Source organism: Coturnix japonica, chromosome 1, assembly GCF_001577835.2.
Source record: "Coturnix japonica isolate 7356 chromosome 1, Coturnix japonica 2.1, whole genome shotgun sequence".
Lineage (NCBI taxonomy): Eukaryota > Metazoa > Chordata > Aves > Galliformes > Phasianidae > Coturnix > Coturnix japonica.
In genome coordinates this window covers 62,135,304-62,161,216 of record NC_029516.1, presented here as the reverse complement: position 1 = coordinate 62,161,216, position 25,913 = coordinate 62,135,304, and the positions used below count along the sequence as shown (strand labels likewise).

General features: G+C 46.6%; 1 protein-coding gene across 1 annotated transcript; it reads right to left on the bottom strand.

Moving 5' to 3' along the window:
• Positions 1-20,310, bottom strand: SSPN (sarcospan). Its single transcript, XM_015869005.2, has 3 exons — positions 19,903-20,310; positions 7,926-8,012; positions 1-2,818 (listed from the first exon to the last, which is right to left on the bottom strand). Exons 1-3 carry the CDS (start codon positions 20,197-20,199, stop codon positions 2,453-2,455), a joined length of 750 nt encoding a protein of 249 aa, XP_015724491.1. The 5' UTR covers positions 20,200-20,310; the 3' UTR covers positions 1-2,452.
• Positions 20,311-25,913: the final 5,603 nt, after the last annotated feature.

The window sequence follows — 25,913 nt, the reverse complement described above, 5'->3', positions numbered from 1 at the left end:
TTCTTTGCTAGATCAAAATGCTCCATATTTATTCATAAAACATTAGAATACCAATAGAGCATACAACAGATATTGTTTTCTTTCTAGAGTGAAGGGTTACATACACTGTGATGCACCAGAGAGTGAACTAAATTTGGCAGCGGTGGCTCAAAGCAGGGAGTGTGCTGTGATTAAAATGTTGTTATTAAAGTGGCTTCCTAAGCAGAGCAGGCTCTCTTCCCTTCCCTGTCACTTGTATCCCTTCCCCCCAGTCCCCAAGTTGGCATCTCAAAATCCCCCGGGGCCGCCCCAGAAGATATGGCAGGTACCCAGGCCATTTAAAAAGGGGCTCTGCCAGCAGAGCCTTCCTCTGGCTTCATCAGCCATTGGCATGCAGAGACTGATGGCAAGGGCAGGAGGAAGCCCCCAGACCTATGTATCTGTCTTACATGGGATGCAGTCCACCAGTGCTGATTGCAGAATGTTCCACCGAAGTCAAGAGGAGACGGGCTGCTTCCTTCACTGCCCACCTCACTGGGCCACTGAGTGCTGTCACTGAGTATGCTTGAGAGTCCAATCTGGGACTTAGGTTGGGTGGCAATGTGTGGACAACCAGCAACAGTGCTTGCAAACATCCCCTTACTGCCACACTTGCTAGCGTCACTTGTTTTTTGGTACAAAAAGAATGGCTGTATGGGAGCTGGTCTTGAAACTTTCATTTTCAAAAGGTCCCAGCTTCACATCTAGCAGAGAGAACCTTGGTGACTGATGGTATGTCTGTGCAAGAAGTTTCTGTGACAGAAACATGGGCACTTTCTCTAGGTGGACTTCAGGAGAGTGACCCACACTGTGGTTCTCTGACGTCGGCGGCATGCTGGTCTAGCCTGGGGTGATGTGTGCTCACTGCGTGATTGCTGCATGGAAGGCACTCTTTGGGTAGGATTAGAGCTGCTTATACAACAAGCTTTTTGCCAGCCCAGCTTTTTGACTCAGTGGTGGCTTTTTTCTTTTTCTTTTTTTTCTTTTTTTAAGCAGAAACAGAAAGTTTTGCTTGTTTAAAGCCTTGTAGAAATTCTGCTTGCTTCCTCCTTGCTGATAACGATGGTGGTGTGGTTCTTCTGGCACGTGGTTTTTCACCTCCACCTCAGAGAAACCCCGGCTCTGGCAGGGACCAGGAAATCCCAAACGATGACAGCGTGTGAGTGCCAGCTGCATTGACCTGCAGTCAGTACTGGGCAGCAGTGCCCAGTGCTGCTGATCAGAGCTGCTGCTGTCAATGGAGAGCACACGCTGGGCTGGTGGAGAGGCAAGCCAGCATGCTTGTCCTGGTATAAGGCTAATAATGTGTAAAGCACTTTCAGAGTCATGCATTCAGGGTGAAAGAGCACTGAACACGGATTGTTATTCTATGCTGCTTTTAAAGAAATTGTTATTCTCTTGCCCTCATTATTTACAATTGATGTCTTCGGTAGGCTGGCAGTCTCTTCTTGCTTCTTTCCCTCTATCCCACTTTAAAAACATGGATTGTTGCAGGGATGTTATCCTTCAGGGCTGTTGGCCCACATCCACAGCTAGTGTGTAAGGCTGATTGTCTTCAGAGGAGTTACACCAAAAATGCATTCGGCACAGAGAATATAATTGGTAGAACTGGTCTGATGCTGGGTTTGGAAGCATGCGATTACATCAGGGCATCCAATGTGACTAATGATTTAGGGACTTCCATCCTAGGAGCTCAGCTCAAGGTTCCTTTTAATTCATCTTTTCTTGCAAAGCACTGAGCTCTCATTTGTAATGTATCTGGGGTCTGAGGCATTACCCACCCCATCACCATCAGCAAACACACTGAAACTGGTGTTTGTTCGTAACTGGGTTGGGTAGCTGCCATCACCAGTCACTCTGAAACATCTTTTATATGGTAGTCATCAATATAGTCACTTCTGCTGATCCCAGCCTGTATTTGGAAAGGTCTTGACCTCTTTTCTTCCTTTTCCATACAGTAAATTCCCATTGGTACATCCAAAACACAATATATTCCCTAAGCATTATCAGCATAATTATAATAAAGCAGTTTGGGTGAGATCTTCATCTGGTAGAAAGTGATGTATCTTCTCTGAAGGCAAGAATGAATATCTACCAGAGAGGGAAATAGGCCCCATATCTAAACAGTTATAGCCCTTCAGAAGAGTTCTCAGCGATTTTTTAAGCTGTCATATTGTTTATGGCGGCTGAAGATGCTCTTTGGTGAGTATTACTGCAGTTTTACCTTCAGAATGCTAGGTGACCCCTATATAGTCTCACTAGGGGCTTTTTTGCAAGAGTTGACATACAAAACAATTGAAAAATATATTCATTAAACATGTGAATGTTTTCCCTTGTCAAAAACCTTATAAAACATTGATCCATGTGTGGCATCTATGGTGGCAGAATGCTGACAATTTCCATTCCCTGGCTACAGGCCCTGCCAACACAAACCCTACACTTTCTGTTGCTGGCACTCAGTAGTAGTTAAAGGGTAGAACCGAGCACCCACGTAGAAGACCTGGTATCTGTGTTTCCACATAACGAAGCACGCCAGCAGACACACCAGAGCTGCAAGCAGGTTGAGCACCATCTGCAGAATCAGGTAGAGGCCGAGCATGCTGGTGACACTGCTGCAGTCAGCTGCATCCTGGTAGACAAAGGTCCTGCTGAGGGGGTCTGCGGTGTCCAGTTTGCACTGGCAGGACTCGAGGATGGTATCACAAGTAAATTTTGTCATCTGTAGATAATGGTGGGCCGCAAAAGCCGCTGCCACGACACAGAGAACCAGAGCCAGGGCACTCAGCAGAAAATACATCAGCTGAAATAAAGCAAAAAGTAAAATAAAACAAAATGAACTCCTTAATTCTCCAGTTAGACAGAGAATGAGGAACACAGAAGGAATACGTGAATGTGTATTTCACAGGAAGTGCATGCATTCAGTGTACTGTCCAGACACCATGGACTTCTAATGTTGCAAAGCAGGTACAGCTCCCTGATTATACATAGTTCATCTCAAGAGCCAACAATTTTGCCTTGCATGTCTTACATGAGCATTGCCCTACAATTTTGAGACTCAGTAAGATCACCAAAATGTATTCCAACTCTGTAGAGAGGAAAGGAGCATCTTTCCCTACTGTCCCTGCATTGGCTAGACTTAGAATCATCAGCTGAGATAAGTTAGTGCAGTTGTCCTGAAGCAGAGCTAAGCAAACTGAGGTTTGGGCTGACATACTAACACAGGCTGTGCTCAGAGCTAGGTGGTTTTGAGAGTTTGCTCATGTGTCACTCCTATCTTTTTCATGTTTTGCATGCCCAAACAAACCTGATTTACACTTGCAAATTGGGCAGTGATGTGTCAGATGTGCTACTTACAGCCTTGCAAAGGCAGTCAGCCTTTCTGCTGCCTGATCCCAACGCATCTCCACAGGGGAGTGCATGTCATGCCAACCTCTATTAGAAGACTTCCACATCAGCGTGAAGAAGAAGCCTTTCAAAGGTGTCAAAATGCAGTGAGAACCTGTGCCAGTGCTGCCCCAGGTATGGCATGAGAAGGACAAGGGCCTGTTGGTCACCCTCCTTCTCCTTACATCTGTGGCAGCTTTGACATAGGGGTAGCCTTCATCATGGGCATCCGTGCGGAGCCCAGCCCCGTGTGCCATCTGGAGCTGTTGCTGATCAGTGCTAACACCTGAGACCTTTGGGTACCCAAGCATATGGATTTTCCTCCCTGCTGATGGTAGGAGCTGGCAATTGCTGTGCTGTTCACACAAAATATGTGTGAATGTACATTAAAATCATATGCTGTGTTTAGCCAAAATACTATTTTGGTTCTGTTCAGCACTGCAAAAACATTTATTCTTCTTGGCATCTTATCTGTCAGACACATGGTGTGGTTGGGAATATGTTATTTTAAACAGCAGTTTCTCTTCCTATCTCTTAACCTCAATACCACAAGCAAACTATCAATATAAAGCATTTTTTTATGACCTTGAAACTCCAAGTATGTGTGCCTTGATAAAATTCACACTTCTGGTGTATTTGTCTTAAATCTGTGGTGTGAATCAATCTTCCTATTTGGCTGTCAGCTAGAAAAAAAAAGTAGTTACTCTTAATGCTGGTCTTCAAGCTCTATGTGCATTTTCTCCCTCAAAGAACTCAATTCTTACAGCAAGATCTTCCTTTCTGCTATTAACGACTTCCCCTGCAGCCTTAAACCAAGGGCAGCTTCAAAATGAGGGTGGTTCTTCTTTAACACAAATCCTTTAGCCCCTCAACTTTCAAGATAAGGGTGCATGGGAAGGGTGAAGCTGGGAAATGGGGACACCTCTGTGTATGAAGCACACAGAAAAGGGAACACTGCTGGCTAGTAGAGCCCCTGCTAAGGAAGACATGCTGGGCTTAGAGCACTGCTTTAAAAAGTGGAGGAAGTGGAAAATGAACAAACACTGATGAACGTTTCCCTTCTCTGAGGGATGGGGCTTGTTCTGTGATGCAGCTGTCACCCCAGGGGATAGGCTGTATGTCCCTGGATTCAGGCCAGTGGGGGACAGAGTCAGGCCTCCCTAATAAATGAGATGTTAAGCTGAGACCATGTGCTGAGCCTGCTTCTCCCTTGGCAGGTATTTCGTTTAGCTGCCAACTTCTAAGATGAGCACAAACTGGCATGAAATCCAAAACCATAAGCATCCTCCAGGTACTGTGAGACTGTTTTGTGTCTAAAGGGAAGGAAATCTCAGAGAGACTTCGGTATGCATAGAACACACAGGCAGCTCTTATGGCAGGTCTCAGAGGTGAACACAGATGCGTGGAGATGTAGGGCAATTTCCAAACAGTGTATTATTCTCACAAGATGTTTGCAGAGGAATCTCTTAGCAGGCCACTGAAAATGAACACATTTCCAAATATCAGAGGTGAAGCAGATGCAAATAGTGCCTGTTAGAGAGCACCAGACAGCAAGTGCTGGATCCCATCAGCAGATTAATCACATGCCAGAGCTGGAGGCAGCCTCAACACTGCAAACACAACTACGCCGTGAGCTCTGCTCAGGAACCAGAACTTGCCACTGGAAAAACGTTTTTTGTGGCCTCATAGAGATAGACCCAGTGATTGTTGTTTAAGTAGAAGGAAAAAAAGGAAGTGGGAAGAAACAGCATGCAATGGGGTCAGAGCTTAGCAGCTCATTGTCCCTTGGGTTCCTTATACAAGGGAGAAATATTTCATCCGTATTTACTGGTGATAGTTTTGCTCTGAAAAAATATATATAAATAATAAAGCATCTAAGATGGATTGAATTGATCATTGAAAAGATTTTTCACGCTTATCAGAGATGAAACCAGCAGGTTTTGCAGACATGGATCTGGGGAGTTCCTCTGAAGGCTGTGGAGGCTTAGGCTCAAAGCAGGGTGACCCAGGGGATGGGCTAAAATCACCCAGGGCTAAATGTGTGTGATCACAGGAACTGCAAGGTTTGGAGGAACCTCTAGAGATCACCCAGTCCTATCCCCTATCCTAGAGCAGGCTCCCTACAGCAGGTCACACAGGAAGATGGCCAGGCTGCTTCTGATTATCTCCAAGGAAGGAAACTCCACAGCCTCTCTGGGCAACCTATTCCAGTGCTCCATCACCCTCGATGTAAAGAAGTTTTCCCTCACATTCAGATGGAACTTCTTACATTCCAGGTCGTGCCCGTTGCCCCTTGTTCTGTTGGCTGGGCACCATTGAAGAGAACCTTGGCCCATCCACTTGACTCTCACCCTTTACATATTTTTAAGCACTGATAAGATACCTTCCTCAGCTTTCTCTTCTCCAGGCTGAACAGTACCTGGCTTTTCTTCATAAGGGGGGTGCTCCGAGCCCCTCATCATCTTTGTGTTCCTCCACTGGACTCTCTGCAGAGGTTCCCTGTCTTTCTTGAACCGGGGAGCTTAGACCTAGACACAGTATTTCTCTGCCTCGCCAGGGAAAAGGAGATTGGGAGGATCACCTCCCACAGCCTACTGGCCATGCTCTTTTAATGCACCCTAGGATTCCATTGGCCTCCTTGGCCACAAAAGCACACTGTTGGCTCATGGCCAACCTGTTGTCCATCAGTTCACTCAGGTCCTTCTCAGAGCCCCTTTCCTGCAAGTCAGCCCCTAACCTGTACTGATGCTTGCAGTTATCCCTCCCCAGGTGTAGGACTGTCCACTTTCCCATGCTGAATCTCATTAGGTTCCTCTCCACCCTACTCTACAGAATGTCCAGGTCTCACTGAACAGCAGCACAGCCTTCTGGTGCATCAGCCGCTCTTCCCACATTCATATTGTTAGCAAACTTGCTGAGGGTGCTCTCTATGCCACCATCCAGGTCATAGTTGAAGACATTGAACAAGACTGGACCCAATACCAACTCAAACAATCCTTCTCCCCATGTGAACCTTGGGCTTCATGTGGCATCCTGGAATGCTTCCTGCCCAAGGTTTTCTAGCAGAAGGGTGCTCAGATCCCTAGAGGCACCAGCTAACAGTGTTACTGCAAGGCTAGGGCTGTCCTAACAAGGTGGCCCATGCTCCTCACTGGCCATGTCAGAGGTGCTGTCTCAGAAACTTCTGAGGCACCCTGACCAACGCACTATCCCTCTACCAGAGATGGATTTCTCCTTCCTGTGTGAGTGCCAAGTTCAGTGTAATGCTGCTGGAAAAGCAGTGCAAAGCGTGGTGTGGCAGCTCTCTGGGCAGTCATCATGCTTGCTTATGGCGTGGAGGTTAGAGAATAAGAGCATGAAGGCTATCAAAGCAAGGAAACTGTTGTTCTTCACCCTTCCTTTCTGCAAGTACAAGAAAAGCTTTAGAGAGGCACAAAAGACACTCCAGGGCCTCATCTCTCAGGGAAGATGAATGCCAGGTTCCTTGTGTTTGATTTCCTTCTACCTTTCTTGGTTAATAATCACTGTTATTTTGTACTGTTTGGGTTGGTATTTTTTCCAGGTTTTTATGTGTCTGCAAAATATTAAGAGCCCTCAAAATTGTAATAACAAGGAAAAACAGCCCAAGTAAATGGTGTTAGAAAGTTCCCATTTGAAACAAGCATTCTAAGCGTTTCTTTTCTTAGTTATTGGCATCAATAAAGCATGGTTTTGGAAACTGAAGCGGGATGGACATGGTGCTCAGCTCATGTACCTCTCTTGTGATCATAGAATTGTGGAATCATAGAATGGCCTGGGTTGGAAAGGACCACAATGATCATCCAGTTTCAACCTCCCTGCCTCAACCAGCAGACCAGGCTGCCCAGAGCCACAAATGTTCAGATGGGATTCTTCTTCATGGAAGAATGGTTGTTCCTGCAGCTTGCTAATGCTTTCCCATGTTTGTCACTGCCTGACCCTGCACAAGGAGCTGTACTCTGAGGCAAGGACCTCTCCCCAGACAGGAAGATGAGCAGGCAGAGATTTCCAGCTTCACTTTTTACTGCATCTGTGTTCATTCCATTTCTTATTTGATGGTCAGGAGCAAAATGGCAGGGAAGATGCTGAGATGCTTCTGAGACCGCAGTAAAAATTGAGATTTAACGTAATTGGACCTGTTCTACCCCACGCTAATTCTTACCTGGCTCACTCTGAATGCCTCTATTTAATCAGCAATGCCCATCTTTCAGTGAACAATTCCCAAAATATTTCAGCTTTGTTGATCTGAATCTCCTTGATATACTTAAAATATGGCAAGTTATAAAAAGGTATCTTGCTGTGTTTTCAAATATTTGTTACAGAGTTTCCCTTTTATAGACTGCAGTTTCTTCCTTATCTGCCTGGAAAATACCAGAAAACCATTCTTGCATTTCAGGTGTATTTTCACTTCTTTTAATGTGGTCTTAAAAATATCCCCGGAACCAACTTTTCTGATTATATTTAATGACATGGGAGGAAAAAGAAATAACAGAAACTCAAGGTACCTTTACTGTGAACTGCACACACGTCTTTTCATCGGGTTGGTATGAAATGCAAAGCATAACAAATCCCACTAAGGACACCACACAGACCTGTGAGGGAAAAGATTGAGAATGCGTCAAAAAGTATAAAAAGCAATAATAATAACAGTGATAATAATAGCGTTTTTCAAGTCCAGAGATCTTTCTTTGTTAGCAGGACTGTAACTCAAGGATCAGTATGTAAGTCAAATGGTTTGTGAAGGGGCTACAGCTGTATGTGCAAGAGCCTCATTCATGTGGACTGTGAGGACGGAAGAGCTTTAACCTCTACTTCATGAACTCCAAGGCACAAAAAGCCATACCCAGAGAGGCTTTGTGAATCAGACCTACTAAGTCACAGCTTGGCAACATCCTGCAGGATCTTTGAGTTTTTGTCCATGTAACTCACTATCAAAAAGAAGCAGAAGATGTATGAGTTAGGCTTGTAAGCCCAAAGAGCACCATCCTATGTACCACTGGGTGCTAACAGGGTTTTTATGTCACCAGTGTGAGTTGTGTGGCTGTAAATCAGTAACCAGTGCTGCCTCTGGATAAGAAGCAGCCCAGGTTATAGCAGGGTCTTTCAACCTCTCCTCCAGTGGACACCCTACCAATCAGGACATCTTCCCTACAGTCTGAGACTGTGTTTTAGCCCTGCAGCAGTAACTTATGATGGTTAAGAGTGATAGAAAAGTATTTGTGCACTTTAGTATTCGTTTAGCTGCCTTTATTATTAACTCTAAAGATTTAGACTTATTGGAGGAGTCCGACATTAACTGGTAGGCATTTTCCAGCCCTATAAAGAGGGATGCTCCTGCTCTGAGGAATGCATAAAATAGCCTGATAAATGCAGCTTCCTTTTTTAAGCAGTGCTTTTCAGGCCCCTATAGTGTCAGACACTCCAGTCAAGAGTGTTCTGCAGTTATGGAGAATCTGTAAGCAAACCTCACTGGAGTTCACAAGACCTTTAGACCCAAATGTCACACTAACTTGCCTTGTCCCCCTTGTCCTTTGTTTGGGTGGGCAGCATGCAGCAACCCCATGGCTCACCACTGCTTATAAACACTGTTGGGGAACCACTGAACCAGGCAGTCCCACATGGACCATATTTCCTCCTTGGCCAAGTGTTGAGGAACCCAACTGGAGGCCTTACGAATTTCACTGGGCCTTTCACTTGCTGCGGGCAGTTCCCAGTTGGCTGATTCATTTTCATAAACAGACTTCCTTTAACTTCTACCTTATAAAATCAAGGTTGAAATCAGCCTGCCTGGAATACGTGAATGACCATTTAACATTGATTTATGACATTTCTGCTCTGTCCTTTGGCATCTGGCAGCAATATAAATCTGACCACTTACTCCCTTAAACTCCCAAAGAGTTTCTGACAGAGTTTTGCTGGGTCCCAGCCATGCCCTTGCCTTTTGGAAAGTAGAAATATGCAGGGCATGCAGATGGTGAGTTCAGCTGTGCTAGCTGTGCTATTCTTTTGGAGAAACCCTGGTGATGGTGAACTGATCCCCGTGCCTGCAGACACGTGGTATTTTAGGATGAATGCCAGAACCACCACACTGCAACAAGGCCGAATCTTTGTGGCAGCTCCCACGACCAGACACAAGTTGCAGCATGGACATCAGTGCTAGAGCTGGTCCTAGGTGCCACCACGGGGCTGCTGGTGCTGGATCAGGGCATCCTGGCTGCACCCACAGCAGGAGAGGATGTTGTAGGCAATAGGTGGTGTTGTAGACTGGAGCTACATGCAGTAGAAATGCTGCACAATGGGGCTGCCTTGGAAAAGCAGATGAGCCGATGGCACATGTTATCATGCCTGAAGGTAGTATTTTGGGTGCAGTTAGCCTTAGTGAGGACCTCAGCAGAGATCAGCCAGCTAAAGCTTGTCCTAACACATGACCAGGAGCAAGCCTTGTCCTCTTTACTAGTAGCAACTTGGTTACAAATGATAACTGTTAAATTCCAATGACTGGAATAAGAACCTATTTTTTTCTCCATTTTACTGTGAAAGTTTTGAAGAGCTGCCATTAAGTTAAGGATTTCTCTTTCCCCTGAGTAATGCCATTTGCCTTCTTCAGGCAAAACCTGGGTGCCTTTGCTCAGGGACAGGACCACGAGCTTGGGATCCTACATCATCGCCCCTTCTTTTACAATCTGATGAATAAAATTCCAGGTTTCTTTATATCCATACTGTTGATGTAGGGTACCAGCCAGTAGCCCTGTAAAGGAAGAGTGCCTTTGAATACACAGGTAGTCACGTCTCTCAAGAAGTGGTGTGATTAATAACACTTTCTCCCATAAAGTTTTATTTCGTGTCATTTCAGTAAGACATGAATAGGAAGTATTGCCTGAGAACATTTCCAAAGAAAGCGTCAGTATTATTTACTCCTCTTCATGTCATGTGTATTTATATCCTGGTCCTATGACTTACGCATGGCCTTCAATTTATTTGTTTTCTTCTTTTTATTGTTGACAGCAATAGCTGACAGGGTTGTCAGGAAAAAAAAAAAACAACCTTTCTTGTCAAAGGTCCTTCAGTGCTGGTATTTTTCCCCCCTATAGTGCTTCTGTGTGACACAAGCATGTTTTATTTCTCAGGATTAATCACCCGTGTCCTTGGTCCCTTGCACTGAATATTAATCTTTTAATTCAATTAGCATCCCCATAAAACTTAAATCTTAAGGAGATCGCATCTCTAGCACTGTCCAAACAATAAACTCCCCACTTGCAGCAGCAGCAAAGGAAGGAACTTGCAGCGAGCGCTAGAAAACGCGTACCTACACGTGCTTAACCTTATGTGCCCAGACTCATGTGAAACCCAAGGGGCTGTTCCCCTCAAAGCCAGGCCTAAACTTTTTAGGTATCTGCTGCTAAAAGGATCTCATTATGAGCAATAAATCACATCTGCTTTGCTGGTGGGCATTTACACTGGCGTGAACCCAGGGCCAGGCTGGCCATCGGCTGACTCCAGCAACATCACGGGACTGTGCCCCCACTGCGTTCCCAGCAGGAACGTGGCCCAGGATCAGGCACTCACGACAGTGTTTCCTCCCACTAGCCTGGATTTATTTTTTCCCCTACCAAATTAGGGGCCTTGTACAACTCCTGCAAAAACCCCACAGGCTTTCAGCACTGCAGGATCAGGCTTCCCTCTTCAGAAAGCTCCCGTACAAAAGGCTGTTGCTGAAAGGGATTTCCATTCCTGCCTGTGCTTTCTGAAGTTCCTCTGGGATTTAAATAATATACTGAGATACTCGGAGAGGTGCTTTTATAGAGGGGTATTTATAGAAGATTACACTGGGTCGGGATTCCAGCAAGGCTTGGCCAGGATAATACAGAAGGCTTAAGTATTTCTTTTATAACAATATGCTTACATATATATTTTTTTCAGACCAGAGGTGTGCATTTTTTGTGAGTGATGGCAAAAAGCAACATTGCTGAGGATTATGGCCCTCACATGTTTTACATTTCTGCTCTCTAAAGGTAAATTCACTCACTGGAGCAAACCAAAGCGAGGAACATTTATACAGAAAACAGCTTTATGCTTCTATTTTATACATTAATAATAGATCCGTTTTGAATTATGCCTGTGAAGTGCAATAGAATAACCATAAAAATCCTTCAGTAAATATTTGGCAGGACCCACTAAGTGACTAAGACCGTTTCCTTGCAGCAGGCACGTTACAGCTGTGATCGATGCTGTCTGGGAAGGTGCAGGAGTTAATCCTGCATCCCTTCACTCCAATAGCCCTCACAATATCCCAGTGTGAAGCAGACGCTTCCTCTGCCCTATTGACTAAGCACACAACATAAAATGCAATTGAACTCGCTTTAGCACTTGCTTGCCATCAATCGATGCACATTTGTTATACAAATAAGATAGATTCTGTAAGAGCTACAGAACAGCAGTTAATTAGATCAGCTCTTGTAGCTGTTATCTGGAAACCTAGAAATATGCATTTCTATGCTGAGTAAATCTCAGCTCGAGTTTATTTCAAGATCCTATTTCAAAGATTTCCAGACAAACACACCCTTTGCTGAATAGGTAGTGACATGGAAGGTTATCCAAGGAAAGCACTTAAATATAGAAGAGTGCTGTCTAGAAAAAGACCTGAATGTGATACAGATGCATTCACGAAGAGTACAGATTTAATTATGGTTATGGTACACCACGTGAAATCTCACAGTTCACAATCCAGAGAAAATGGCTATACTATAATTGGCTGGGAAAATAATAAATCAGTATTTTGCTCTTGAAAAGCACCAGTGCTATTCATTTTCATTGGAACATTCTTCCCATTAGACAGAAACATCCCAGAGCTAAAAAGCTTAATGAAAATATGACTAAACATTTTCTGGACATCTAGAGCCTGCTGCCATGAGAACTTAATCAAGCGCTACCAGGTTTCAACAGGAAATAGGGTCTGATCCTGAAGGTATTTAGGAGTGAGTCCTCCAGCTTAAGTGCCTGGCAGGATCCTTGCATCTACTAGGACATAAGGGTAGAGTCCTTAGATTTTCAAGGCTTTGGCAAACAAACTGTGCCTGCACACTGACGAGCACCAGCTCCTCTTAAAAGTTGCACAAGTGAGGAAAACAGGCTCATCATCATCTGACAGGGACAAACATGGGTGGCAACGCAGAGCAGCATGGGACAAGGCCAGCAGGCATTGCTACCCTACCCTCACCTCCCCGCACCTCTCACGTCTGATCACATAAGTACTGTCACAAGGTGTATGGGAGGTGCAAGGGCACCTCACAGCCGTGATGGAGATGGTTGTGTAACGAACAAAACTGAGGGAAATAGACACGTATGGCACCAATTTCCACTGTGGTTTACGTTCAGTATCTTTGCACACTGGCATATTAATGTGGTTTGCTTTATTTTGACAAATTTCAAAACCACAGATTGCTCTAATCTGCTTCTATCTCTCCATTATATATTCGTGAAACTGCTTTTTCTCATTGTTGCTACAATTTTAGCCCAAGTGTTGCTATATACTAGGTAGCTTTCTACAGCAGAGGGCCTCTGACCCAGAGCATCTTGGAAACCTGGGCACATGTGGCTGGTAAAACAGGAAAGTCAGAAGCATCCACCAAGAATTAAAGGGAGGATGGAGGCAAAAGCCTGGTGCAAAGATGCACTTTGGGCTTATGCCACAGCACAAATGTTGCAAGCACTCACATAGTCAGGCTGTCACCCATCTGCTCTTTGCGTTGGGGCTGGTGAGCAAGAGCCTCCTACAACATTCAGAACAACATCCACATACACTGGAAAACAACACCTCTCAAATACAAGCAGTGTAACACCACGCAGCACTGTTGGGACCCACAGCACCCTAGGTGGATTCTTCCTTGGTAGCAGGAATGTAAACTCTCCAACTTCAGGGGAAGAGCTGTTATTAACAGAACTGGGAGGAAATTTTCATTATAGACAAGTTGTTTGATAGTTACTCCCTTCAAGCCATTCTGGGCTGTTCTGTTTTTAGCGTTAAGGGTAAAGAAGTTGTATCTTTTAGCTGTCTCTGAAGTTTCTGGCTCACCTTTGGAGATTCTTGCCCTTGATGGATCACCAGCCTTATCAGTTATGGCAAGGCTTAGCTCCTGTCCTTGCATTCGGAAAGCCACACTATCCAATGAACTTAACAACCCCACTAGACTTTGATGCAAAAAGGAAAACATACCTGTTGACTTTGCCATTATGAAACAGGATTATCTCCAACATCAGACATCCATACAGTGTGTTACAGACAGTGACACTGATGCTTATTTGCTTTATGAGGTTTGAGGAAACTACAGTGAGAGCAGGTACTATGAGGAGCTTTAACTGTTCACTTTAATTAGCTTTGGGTCAGCCTGGGTCTCCCTGCCACGTGCAAAGAAAGTCAGTCTGCCAAACAGAAGTACTGCTCCTGAGTGGTATTTCCTCTTATAGATTTCTCATTAGAATTAAGGACAGTCTTGCATGTAGATTACTTCCAGAAATAATAACTCTAATGAGAATGATGAGCACATGTATTGCGGTTGCAGGCAAAGGTCATCATCAGCTAGGAAATATTTTTCTCAACCTCTGTAAAAACTAATGACACCAGACTATCCCTGCCCCACTACAAACTAAAATAATGGTGTCTTCACTACAGGTCCCTTCCAGCCCTGCAAGAATACAACACGGTAGTCACGAGACTTTCTTTTAAATCCTGGAAGGTAATCAAAGGAATCAAACCCCTGCAAGAATGTGCACAATCAAACAAAGCCATATTTTTCTGTAATGATCTCTGCTATTTATGCTGGTTGCTCAGCAGGGACGAGAGTCGCTTGTCCCAGGGTGAGACTTAGTTTTCCATGGCAAAGCAGCATGCAGGCTTCCATAGCTAACGAAGCCAGGAGCTGCAGCAGCAGTCTGGTATCACTGTTAAGTCAGAAATACCCTGCTGGCAATCCAGTGCCTGAGGGAACCAAACAGAAAAAAAATTAGAAGTTCCAGAGCCAGCAGTGATTTGCAATGGGAGGAGCATAGCATGGCTGAAAGTGCTGTGCAAATAAGACTTGCTGTTTGGAATGTGACCACGATTGTGAAGCTATAGAAATCCATATCTCTGTAAAGTCAAAAGGTTACCTAGGCCAAAGAAAGCTGCCTGGACAGCCCTGGATGGGCTCTTTGAACAGACACAACTGGAGAAGCAGTTCTGATGTCCTCCCTCCTTCCCCCTGAAGCTGCAGGAGGACCAGGGGCAGAAGCACAGCGGTGTCCTGTGTCAGTTCAGTGCCTGTCCACACACCTACCCTGGGACCACATGGGCCTGGGGTGCATGGACCCCTGAAATGGGGACCCTGAGGCATTCCTCCCCATCAACTATTTCCAGTCTTTGACTTGTCCAAATATAGCATGAATTTCATTTAATCAGACAGCAGTGCGTAGTTAGTCTCAGAAACTGATGAGATTTAAGGTCAGAGGGCTGTGAAGAGAACAGCTCTGGTGCATTACAATTATATGGCTATAAACAAGCACTAGAAACCTCACCAGAGCCTATTTCCTGCAGTGTAACTCGTTGCATCCTATCTGGAGTTTCAGGCAGTTGGGAGAAGGCTCAATTAAACACCTGAACTTGGAGACAGTCCTCCCTCCAACCTTTTGATGTTTGCCCATGGCCAATTGAAGCTGGCTTGTGTAAAAAAAGTTGCCTGCGCGGCTATCTTTTCCGTTTCCTGCTTTGATGGCACCAGTTTTTAGGCATCCTCTTTTATTAAAAATTGAAATTGGTTTCTTTCATAACAAGTGAACATTAAAAACCCAGCAAGGCTATACAGGAAGCAAAGCCTGACTGAAAGCCACCTCCACAATTGCTGCAGGAAGAGGTGTCAAAAGCAATAACAGAGAAAAAGTCAGCACGGGGCCAGGGCTAACAAGAAAGTGTCTCTTTCCTTTCAGACTTTGAAAGAGAGCACATTCCAGAGGTTTTAAATAGTCAGCCATTCCCATATCAACGTAAATGGGGATCGGTTGCTGCCTGCTCTGGCTGGGGATGTTTCCCAATTATTGACCCAGCCCAAGAAGACAAGATGGCTGCTGATGCTTGAGATGGCAGCTTGGTGTTGGGCAGGGCTGGCACTCTACAGTCAGAGGGTTACTGGTATGGATTTGCCATGTTACATCACATGAAATGCTCTTGGAGAAAACATCTACAGAGTCTCACATGCCTGGGGCAACGCCAGGGAGAGGGTGGCCATTGAGGTGCTTCATGGCACTGAGCTGGGCAACAGTTTGCATGGTAGGAGCAGCTGCAGGTGCAGCAAACCCAGCCTAGGCCTCGAGCAGGTAGCCACACTGAACACCAGCTTCTCAGTGATGTCACTTGTCACGACACTGTCCTCTTTCCACAAACACCTATATGCAGTACTCCATCCTTTTAGCACGTCTCACAAGTGTTCTCAAAGCTTTTCCTGAACAATTATAAACCCTGCCAGTGCTGAACTAGGATGAAAATCTCAACCCCCGTCCTCTTATGATATCCTCTTCTGCTGTTTCAAAATCCACTTTCACTTTCATGGCTCTGCTGGGAACTGAAGGTGATGGAGTGGCGTGCAGAAAGCTGTACAAGACACTGAGGCTGCTGGGTGCAGAGAGCCTGTAACATCACCCACCCTCCCTCCAGGCCCCACCATGACACTAACCCTAAAAACAAGAAGAGCTGAGGCTGTTGCAGGCAGCACTATTGATTTTGGCACCCAGGCTCCCCAGCTCACGAGCACGTGTTGAGCAGGCCCTGCCACCTGAGTCACTCACACGCAGGAGTACATCAATTAAACAAACATCTCAGTTATCAGCACTGATAGGACACACAGCTGTGGGAGATGGTCCCACGTGGCACTACGCATCGGAAGATATTGGAGACAGGAAAGCCAACCAGTCCTCAGCCAGCCCTGTCACACAGCCTCGTTCCACCAGGTCCAAGAAGTCTCAGTGGATTTTAAATAACCTCCTGACAGAAATAATAAACACTTCAGATAATCTTTTCTGACAAGTATTTCCTTAACTTCCTCAACTGCCCAAGTCTGCAAAATGGGGCTGAAAGGGAGTGTGCCTGTGAGATTTCTGGTAGCTTCTGCTTTAGATCACAGTGGAAATAATCTGAGAGCAGGTTTTCAAGGAGAAAGGCATCATTTCTTCTTCTGGATGTCAAAAGGCCACAAGCTAATGAAAAAGAATGAAAAGGGCACCATTAATATATACTGCTTCTGCAACACTTTTCATCCAAGGATCTCAAAGCAAGGGTGACAGGTGGCCATCATTAACCCCACTTTGCAGGGGAAATAACAAAGCCTTGGCAAGGTTAAGTAACTCGCTCAGAACTACATGCCAAGTCAGTGGCAAGACACAGAAGAAATGGAAAAAAAACCCAGCAGTCCTGGCTGCAGCTGTGAAGTTTGCCTCCAGAACAGAATAAAAAAGGAGAGTATTGGCAGTGTGGTCCAGGCTGTGATTTTGGGTGCTCCGGATAGGTGTCATGAAGCTGTAGACCATGGTGTTTTGGTGTAGGTCTGGACACCTCTGCTGCAAATGATTCCATGTTGGTGAAGTGAATTCCAACCTCACCATTTTAATTGCACTTGTTTGCAAGTCCCCAGCAGCATAACGGAGACATTAAAGCAGAAGTGGTAAATCACACAGGCTCCGTGGTTTCTGTCGATAAACCTTTCCTTTGGTTTCTGAGTAATGGCCCAAGGATTTCGGATGAAATGCACATGAAACTGGTAGGTTTTGACTAGGTTTCACAGTGATCTGCTTCTTATGTGATGCGAGATCTCTGCATTGTTCCCTCCTGCAGCAGTCATTCCACCCCAAAGGCTGGAGCATCATGGGGACACAGTGCCCTGGGCCTGCTTGATTGCCATTGACAGAATACGTGTTCATCACCAACAGGATGGTGGGCCTGCCTGTGCCATGGCCTGTGCTATTGGGGCACTCAGCTTTTGAGTCAGTTTGATCCAGACTACCCTGCACAGTTTGGTTTGCCTCAGGAGGATTCATTCAAGGAGCTTCTCTAAAACAGTTCCTTTTCGTTCATGCTGAGACACTACAGCACTTGGTTTTCAGCAGGGAACAGTGTTACCATTTTGACACTAATAGGGAAGAAAAAAATTCTTCCATCAATCAGGGACTATTTAACACATTAGCAATTTTCCTTCCTTTTTCTGCCATCCTGCATTAACAGCTGTAGGATCAGATCCGGCACTGGTGTAATTCCATTGGAGTAACACTAGGAATGTGCTTCACCCATTATCTCTAATGTTGCTAAAAAGGTCTCGATAATAGATTTTTAAGTTCTTGATTCTGAATACTAATCAAGTCCTTTAAAAAGAGCACTTGAGTGGGATGCTACTAAAACAAATATGCTCTGATACTTTACACCTCATCTTTCTGTTCTGTTGCTCTTCTCTGTGCAAGTAGATGAGTTTTGGGAAGTCACTTTCTGTTGTGCAAGCAGCACACGTGTCATCTGTCCTCTACCCACCTGCCCTCCCAGCAGCCCCAGAGGAGCCCATAGGACATCTGTCCCCATGAAGGAGGTCCGAGCTGAGGGCCTTCCTTTATCAGCCAGTTCCCTCCCCAGCTCTGCAGAGGCCAGACGTCATGAGCTCCCCACTGCTGCCCATCAGCAGCACCCCAACAACCACGTACCCAGAAGTTCCAGGTCAGCAGCTCCTGGCCAGCTCCAGCCCATCAGCGTGTCAGTGAGCACCAAGCACACCCACAGGGACATCACAGCACAAGAACAAGGTAAATGCAGTGCCACTTCTTACCTCCTGCTTTTTGACCCTTTGAAATATGCTCAGTATTTTTTTCATTGTACGTTGAACACAACCTGTTCTTCACGTGTGCTCTTGCTGAGAGGCTCAGGGGCAGCACCTCTCCTTCCTAACACTGGGTTCCCTTTCACACTGCTGGCATCCACCCCCTGGTCAGAGTCAGATCCTCCTTGCTTTCTGCTGGGCATGCTGGAAGACTTTCTGACCACACCTGCCCAGCACACAGTCCCTAACAACACTATGAGGATGAGCAGTACCAAAAGCAACAAGTTCCTTTGAGCTGAGGAGTAATCAATCCACTTCTGGACATGCCAATGGCACCACTGTAGGTGGGTATTGCTAAAACTGCTGGGGGATGCAGTTCAGCCTTCAGAAAGCAGAGACACTGGTGGAGGCCTCAGGTATCCCTGAGAGTGTGAACATCTATGGATGTCCCAGATTGACACAGTTCTGACACTGGTAACATTCACAGGGCTAAGGACTTTTCTCATACCCTTGGCCATGTGCTACCTCAGCCAAATTCAGTCTTTCCCCAGCTTTCATGGGTCAGATTAAAACTCTTCACTGTCTCCTCCATCACAAGAGAAATGAGAAGGATGTGATGAGCAAGTGGATTTCCTGCTCTGGTTGGGAGCAAAGGTCTTGCTGCTTGTCTCCAGCAGCTGGGGTGGTCAGAGAATCCTCTGACCTGCAAGGAGCTATGTTTACTTGAAGTGCCACCAGTGCTGCTTACTGCACCAGGAAATCTTGCATGTACCTAAACATGAAATCATTTGCTGGAAGTTCTTTCAGTCTAACAACACTCAAAGCAGTGCTAACACACTGGTATACATTTCCCTGAAGCCTGATGCTTCCAGAAAAAAGCTTGTATCATGGAATGCAGAGTGGAATCATGAGTCAGAGAGCAGAATCGTTAATCAACTCGAATTGTGGACTTATAGAGTATCCCAAGTTGGAGGGACCCATAAGGATCCCAAAGTCCAACTCCTGGCTGCATGCACAAACACCCGTTGCAGATCCTAGCCTGTCAGTGTCCTCGAGCACATGTCCAACTGGGGACAACCAGACACTCCCCCCGTGTCCCTGTACACGCCTGGTGGGACCTGGCCTTGTCCCCATCACTGCATGTATCACCCCTGCTCCCCATGGCCACACGTTGTCTCATCCCTGCTGAGGACCAGGGGGATAAAAGCCTCCATGCCACAAGGGTTCTGAAGGACTGCTATTTGTCCTCCTTCACTCCCATCATCACACCGCGCTAAAAGGTGAGAGTTCTGCTCCCACACCTCAACCCAGCTGTCATGGCTCAGTGGGGAAATGGGGGGACACTGTAATAATCAGCATTTATTTCAGCATCACCAGGCATGAGCCCTCTGCAAAGCAAAAGCTAATCCATACATCTAGCACACAGCTAGCTGAGTTTTATTTAAGGTCTACTGGCGAATTGTAGGGGGAATACTAAAGGTCCTGTTATCCTGCAGCTTCTCTGGGAGAGCACATTCAGACATTAAACCTCAGGAGCAGTCGTATTAGCGTAACTCGCCCGGCATGGTGCATGCAGTTGGTTAGTCTGAAGTGCAGCAGCATGCAGCTTGTATTAATGCTGGCACAGGCGCCTTATGCACAAACAGGCTTTTATGCTTACAATGATCCCAGCCCAATACGGAGTGTCTCTGACCGGCAGGGAGGAGCTGATGCCTGCCATGAGGAAGCCCAGCACCGTTACAGCGACGCCGAATGCCAGCTGCAACAAAGCGCACAGCAGTGGGAAACGGCACCAACAACATGTGTGAGATTCCTTGTCCCGGCCAGCTTTGGCTTCTCCCTTGCTCTTCTTCTTCTTCTTCTTCTTCATCGCTGGCTCCTGTGTGTGGCCAGAGTCTGTGCCCTGCTCCCCGCTGTGGGCTGCGTTGTGCTGGGCTTTCTTCTCCTTCTTCCCCATGCTGCTCCTCACGTGCGTGTGTGTGTGCCAGGGCTCCTTGCCCCCCGAACTGTGCTCTGTGCCGCCCCAGTCCTCCCCGGTATTTGAACCGAGGAGGAGGCTGAACAAATATGGAAAACATTCGGAGAGGCCGTCAGGGCTTGGAAATGCCACATATAGCCTGGAGAAGAGGGGGATTCAAGGGGGGTAGCCAACTGCCAACGCGCCGGCGCTGCAGAGGATGGTGAGCATGGGGTCGGGGGCACATATGCATGGGATGGGAGCTGTGACATGGGAGCCGGGTCCTGGTCCTGTCCCTGCAGAGCTGGGAAGGAAGGGAGCTGCAGCACAAGCAGCGCAGAGCCCATCCATGTGTGCAGTGCTGGAGGGGGTGACGGTAGGTGCAGGGGTCATTGGGGAGCAGTCTGCCTCGTGGGGAGGCCAGGCACCCTCTCAAGGGAAGACCGTGGGAAGCACGAGGCGGCCGTGCTTAGCTCACGCCAGAGGAATTACACCAAAGCTTAGGGGTAAGCAGGTGCTTAAATGCTTTGCTGGAGCAGGGCCCAGGGGTGTGCAGCCTGCTGCGTGGAGCCAGCCGCTGCACGTGATGCAGACCAGCCTGTGCTGCCCATGCGGGGCCTCTGCGGGGACAACAGAGACAACAAGGCAGGGACAACATGGCTCCTACTGCTTCCCCATCAAAAACACCAGGAGTGTTATGGCAGGGCAGCCTGCACTGGCAGGAGAAAGGCACAGGGATGGGAGAAATGACCAGCAAAGGTGCTTTGGAATGTTACACAGTGGCTCAGGAGAGTAACCAAAATATGAGGAGAGGATCTTCGGCACACCAAGAGCATCAAGGAAGCCTTTTCTTTGACATATTGGCAATGCCTTCTGAGAAACTGCTCTATTTCCAGCTCTTTATGGCATTTAACAGCAATGAACTGCGCCTTCTGTATTAATAAATTATGATGTCACTTTGTTTTATGGGTTAAGCGATATCCTCTGCAGTTATTTATCCTACTGAACGTATGAAAGAAAAGTAGAAACAAAGTGATTCCAGGCACTTCTCGCACACATAGCTCTCACCCTACATCCAGAGAGCTAGATTAAGATTCATTGTTCAAAAAAGCAAAATGAAAAGAAAGCAGGGGTGGAAAAAAAAAAAAAAAAAAAAAGAGAAAACCCTCCTCCTTAGTAGCGTTGTGTACTGCACTCTGAATTCATAGCCCCTGACCAAGACATTTTGTCACCATCATCGGTGCGATAAAACATGCTTATGGTAGTTTGCATTTGCTGGTACACCTTGTCCCTACACAGAATTCACTAGTAAGTGTACTTATGCACGTCTTTTAGTGGGGTGGGCTGTGTGAGGAACATCACTGGGGGAAGAGAGAAGTGGTGCAGAGGAGAACACACATTCCTGATGCCCAGCTTAATGCGCCCTCGTCCTCCCCCCTTTTTTAACTATTAGAAGTAAATTAAGTTAAATTTTCCCTTTCTTCTGGAGGTCTCCATTCCCCTAGTCCTATGCTCCAGGTCTTTTCCAAATTTTTTGCTCCAGGAGAGCCTAAGCACTGCTTCTAGCATCTGGCTTTGTGCTGGCAACTAGGTTTATGATTGTTGTCTTCCAAAAGGGACCAAATTCCAGCCTCCCAAGCCCCTTTCAGAACCCCAAGATACAGCGGTGTCCAAAGTCCTTCACCGGTAGAAGCCAAGACCACTCTGGTAGATCAGCTTCTTTAGGACAGCTCTGGGACTCTGATGGATGCTAATTAACTGCTAATAAAGGCGGTCACTTGATATTGTAAAGGAAAAAAATACATGTAGCATGCTTAAAACTGTAAATGCCATACCTAATCTCTGTAGCAATTACATATTACATAGAGAAAAATTTGGGAGCAAACACACTGGAAAACACTGGGGATGGAGATGGTGTTTTGAAATGGTTAAACTGTGCGTACAAGAGGGAATAAAGGTCCTTTTACCATAGCTGGCCTTCCCTGCAGAGCCAAGCGTGCATATCTTACATGCTGGGAAGTTTAATGGGGATGGAGGGAAGCGGCGGATGCAGGATTGATCTTCCATAATTATGATCTGAACCAGATTATATTTTCTGATTCCACTTGGCATTAACAATCGAGGGTAAAACAGCTGTGAAGGAATTCACAGCACCAGATAGCAATGAGAAATTAAAAGAATTACTTTTTCAGAAACTGAAAGATGAAATGAGGACACTGGAATAACACTAAATTTTCCAGAGTAATATATCTTCCGGATGTCACTTGGATTTTCTCGGCAACACGAGAATAATCATTACCCTTTTATGCCCGAAGGCCCTGATTAAGTATGTTCTTAAATTAAGCACATGCTTGAATACCCTTCCTGGATGAGGATGTTTTCTGATTCCAGCTCAGCCACCATCTCTCATGTGGCACGCAGTTGTAATTTCGGTGTCCTTTACTCAAAATGAGTCATCTGGCGCAGCTTTTCCACAGCCAGGCACGATCTGTTGTGAAGCACCGCCTGCTCCTGCTCTCTCCTCTGCCTAACGGCAGGACACACCGGGTGACACTGACAAGAAGTCCGACAGCGCACACAATGTCAGGCACAGAAATGGCAGGACCTGGCCACGGCTTCATGATGACACAGTCTTTCCTATTCCTTCTCCCGCCCGTGAGCCCACGCAGCAATGCATGGGGCACCACGAGCCTTGGAGTTTGCTCTGCTGTGATTTTTACATGGGAAACAGGGGGAGGTGGTGAGGCTCGGGCCATACAGACACACACACACACACACACACACACTCCTGTGTGGCATTTGTGCCGCTATCTCCTCAAGGAGGAGTGCCAGTCAGTGCTGCAGCATGCACACCAGGAGCAGCATCGTTTGGGAGATGGAAGGCATTGCACTGGCCATGTTGCCCCAGGACTAAGGGCCTTGCCCAGAGAGCAGCCCTGCAGCACAGCGCCTAGCTGAGCTGACATGCCATCGGGCACCCAGAGCCCAGCACGGCGGCCGTCTGCTAAGTAGCAGGGAAACAGAGGGTTCCCTGTCTCAAATAAATGATGAAAGGTCCTTCCTAAAAGCAGACACATAAAGTCAGCCACTGTGCTTTCCAAAAGCCGATGCTCATTGACAGCAGGTAATAATAATATCTGGCTCTTGAAAGCGCAATTACATAAAAGACACCGCCAATTAGAAACGGGTCTGACACACGCAATTCAGTCTGGCTTCTGACATGGACATTTTTAAAGTTCAGGGTCAGCCGGAGGTGAGGCTTGTTTTCAGCACGCTCCTTTGAGGCCGGTTCTCGTCTCTTCTTGTCTCCGCTGGCTCAGCCGCGAGCGCTGGGTTGGACCAGGTGACCTCCTGAGGTCTAAGCCAACTAAATTATTCTTCACGTGTGCTCTATGTGCCCTTCTGGCATCACTAGGAGTTTGACTGGAGCGTGAAGCACTCCAGATTCACAGGACAGACAGATGGATATGAAAAGTGGTAGAGGAGATGTTTCATGTGAGGTTACTCCACACGGCGGCCATGTATTTAACAGCCTTGCAGGCCCCAGCCACCACACGTGACCACCAGGTAAACCTGTGTGTACAGAAGAAATCAGTCCTCACAGATGGCAGATAAATCATGCCCTGCAGCCCCCACAGAGGCTGCGCCACACCAATTTAACTTCCTCCATTTTTGCTTTTGCCAAAGCTCCCTCAGGTGCCCCGTGCCTGCAGCTCCTCATCTCCAGCTGAGCCCCTCCAGTGCCCCTGGCATCTACAGGGGTCTCCCATAAAAAACATTCCAGTAGCTACACTGTCTATAATAACCTCACTGTTTCTGTTTCGCCGCCTACTCTTGCTGTAGTTCCTTTGGAGTGGAAGTCACGTTTATTATGTTTCTGAATGAGGCTTGCAGTGGGGTCCTTGAGAGCTGAAGCTGCCAGTCGTTAAGAATCAAGATGGAGAAATAAGAGGCAAGAAATGGCAATACAACAAGACATCGGGTTAAGCCAGCCGCTGCAGCTCAGCAGATATATATTTCCTTGCTTCAGCAAGCATTTATACCAACCTGGAGTCCTTCTCATCTTCCTGAGCAGAGCAAAGGGGGTTGAAGATGAGGTAAAGTGAGTTTGTAAACACTGTGCCCTCTCCAAAGCTGGTCTTTCGTCAAAGTGTATTCATAGAGGCTATTGTCTGTCAAAACACATTAATGAGATGTAACGGTCATTAGTCCTTCTCACCGGGTGTTGATTATTACTTGCTTAAAGGGAGGCAAATCCTCTTATTCATGCTCCGGCCATGGATAATGATTAGGTCTGCTCCTGGAAGTGCTCACGGGGATGCACACACACATACACGCAACCAGGCTCAGGCGTGACGTGGGGTGGTGGGGGAAGGATAGGGGCTCCTGCTCACACTTCTTATTAACAGGGAGGATTAAATAGTGATGCTTGACCCTGCAGGAGAGAAAAAGAAGCTTCTGCAGCAGGACCATGCTTGTCACTTGCAGCCAAGGGCCACCCAGCCCCTTCCACGTCCCAAGGAGGCTGGTGCTGTCACAAGGATGGCCAGAAGCCCTGTGATGGCATCACCTCTGGGATGGGGCAATCTGCAGTGCTGCTGGCTCAGCCTTCCCATGGCATCTCCTGCTATTCTCTTCTGCCAACAGAGAGTTTCTGTGTTGCAGTACCTCTGGCTTATTTTATAGCCATACAATTTTGGGTTTTTATTCTTAAGCCTGGTGACTTATATAATGCTGCAACTGCAGGAATAGGAGCTTTGGGTGTAGGACTGAATGTGTCTCTGTTCAGGGACAAGATGAACTGAAAAAGAAAGGCAAAATACAGCTCTCTGCATTCAGATCTCTGGTCTGGCACCTCAGAGCTGGGAGTCCACAGACAGAAAGGACAGACAGCAAGAAAACCTTCCCATTGCAACAATGATATTTAAAATCAAGCCGATACTCAACTCTGGCTTTGCTCATTCTGACAGCGTGGGTGGGACGCACAGCCGGGATGGAGGGATCAGTTGGTATGGGAGACTGGGAGTTCCTCTGCATGGTAGGGGGTGCCAAGCATGCTCAGCTTGTCCCATGCAGTCAGTGCTTTGTAGTCAAACTAGAAAGTCCTTTTTTCAAGAGGCACATGAAAAATAAAGTGCTTCTGAATTGGTGTTACACTACAGGCAGCTGTAACAAGGTGCTCTCTCCACAGATCTGGGACAAACTTTGTGGCGCATATGCATATGTATCTCATTTTTCAGACGTTCTGGCACTCACAGACACTCAGGGCTCTGTTTCTGCAGCTGGCTCAAGGTCTCACGCTGGCACTTGGGCAGTCTCACTGAGTTATTCATTGCTCCAACTGTACTTCAAGGTTTGACGTGCTCAAAGGCACTGCAAGTTGTCTGGAACAGATATTTACATCTACAGAAGGCATAGTCTGACCGAGGGACCCAGCCTGTGTTCCCAGATAGTTTGCTGACAAGGTCTCTGTCTTCTAGAAGCAAATGGCTGTGATCTTCCTCCAGCCAGACCCTTGTGCTAAGGTCTGTCTTTCCTCAGAGTCACTTTTGGAGCCATGAATCATAGAATCATAGAATGGTTTGGGTTGGAAGCAACCTTTAAGATCATCTGGTTCCAACCCCCTGCTATATGCAGGGACACCTCCCTCTAGATTGGGTTGCTCAAAGCCCCATCCAGCCTGGCCTCAAATGCTTCCAGGGAGGGGTCATCTA

Coding starts and splice junctions, on each gene's coding strand:
- SSPN (XM_015869005.2), bottom strand. CDS start 20,199: ATGGGGAAGAAGGAGAAGAAAGCCCAGCACAACGCAGCCCACAGCGGG. Junction 8,013..19,902: donor CGTATTGGGCTGGGATCATT/GTAAGCATAAAA, acceptor TTTCCCTCACAG/GTCTGTGTGGTGTCCTTAGT. Junction 2,819..7,925: donor GTGTGCAGTTCACAGTAAAG/GTACCTTGAGTT, acceptor GCTTTATTTCAG/CTGATGTATTTTCTGCTGAG.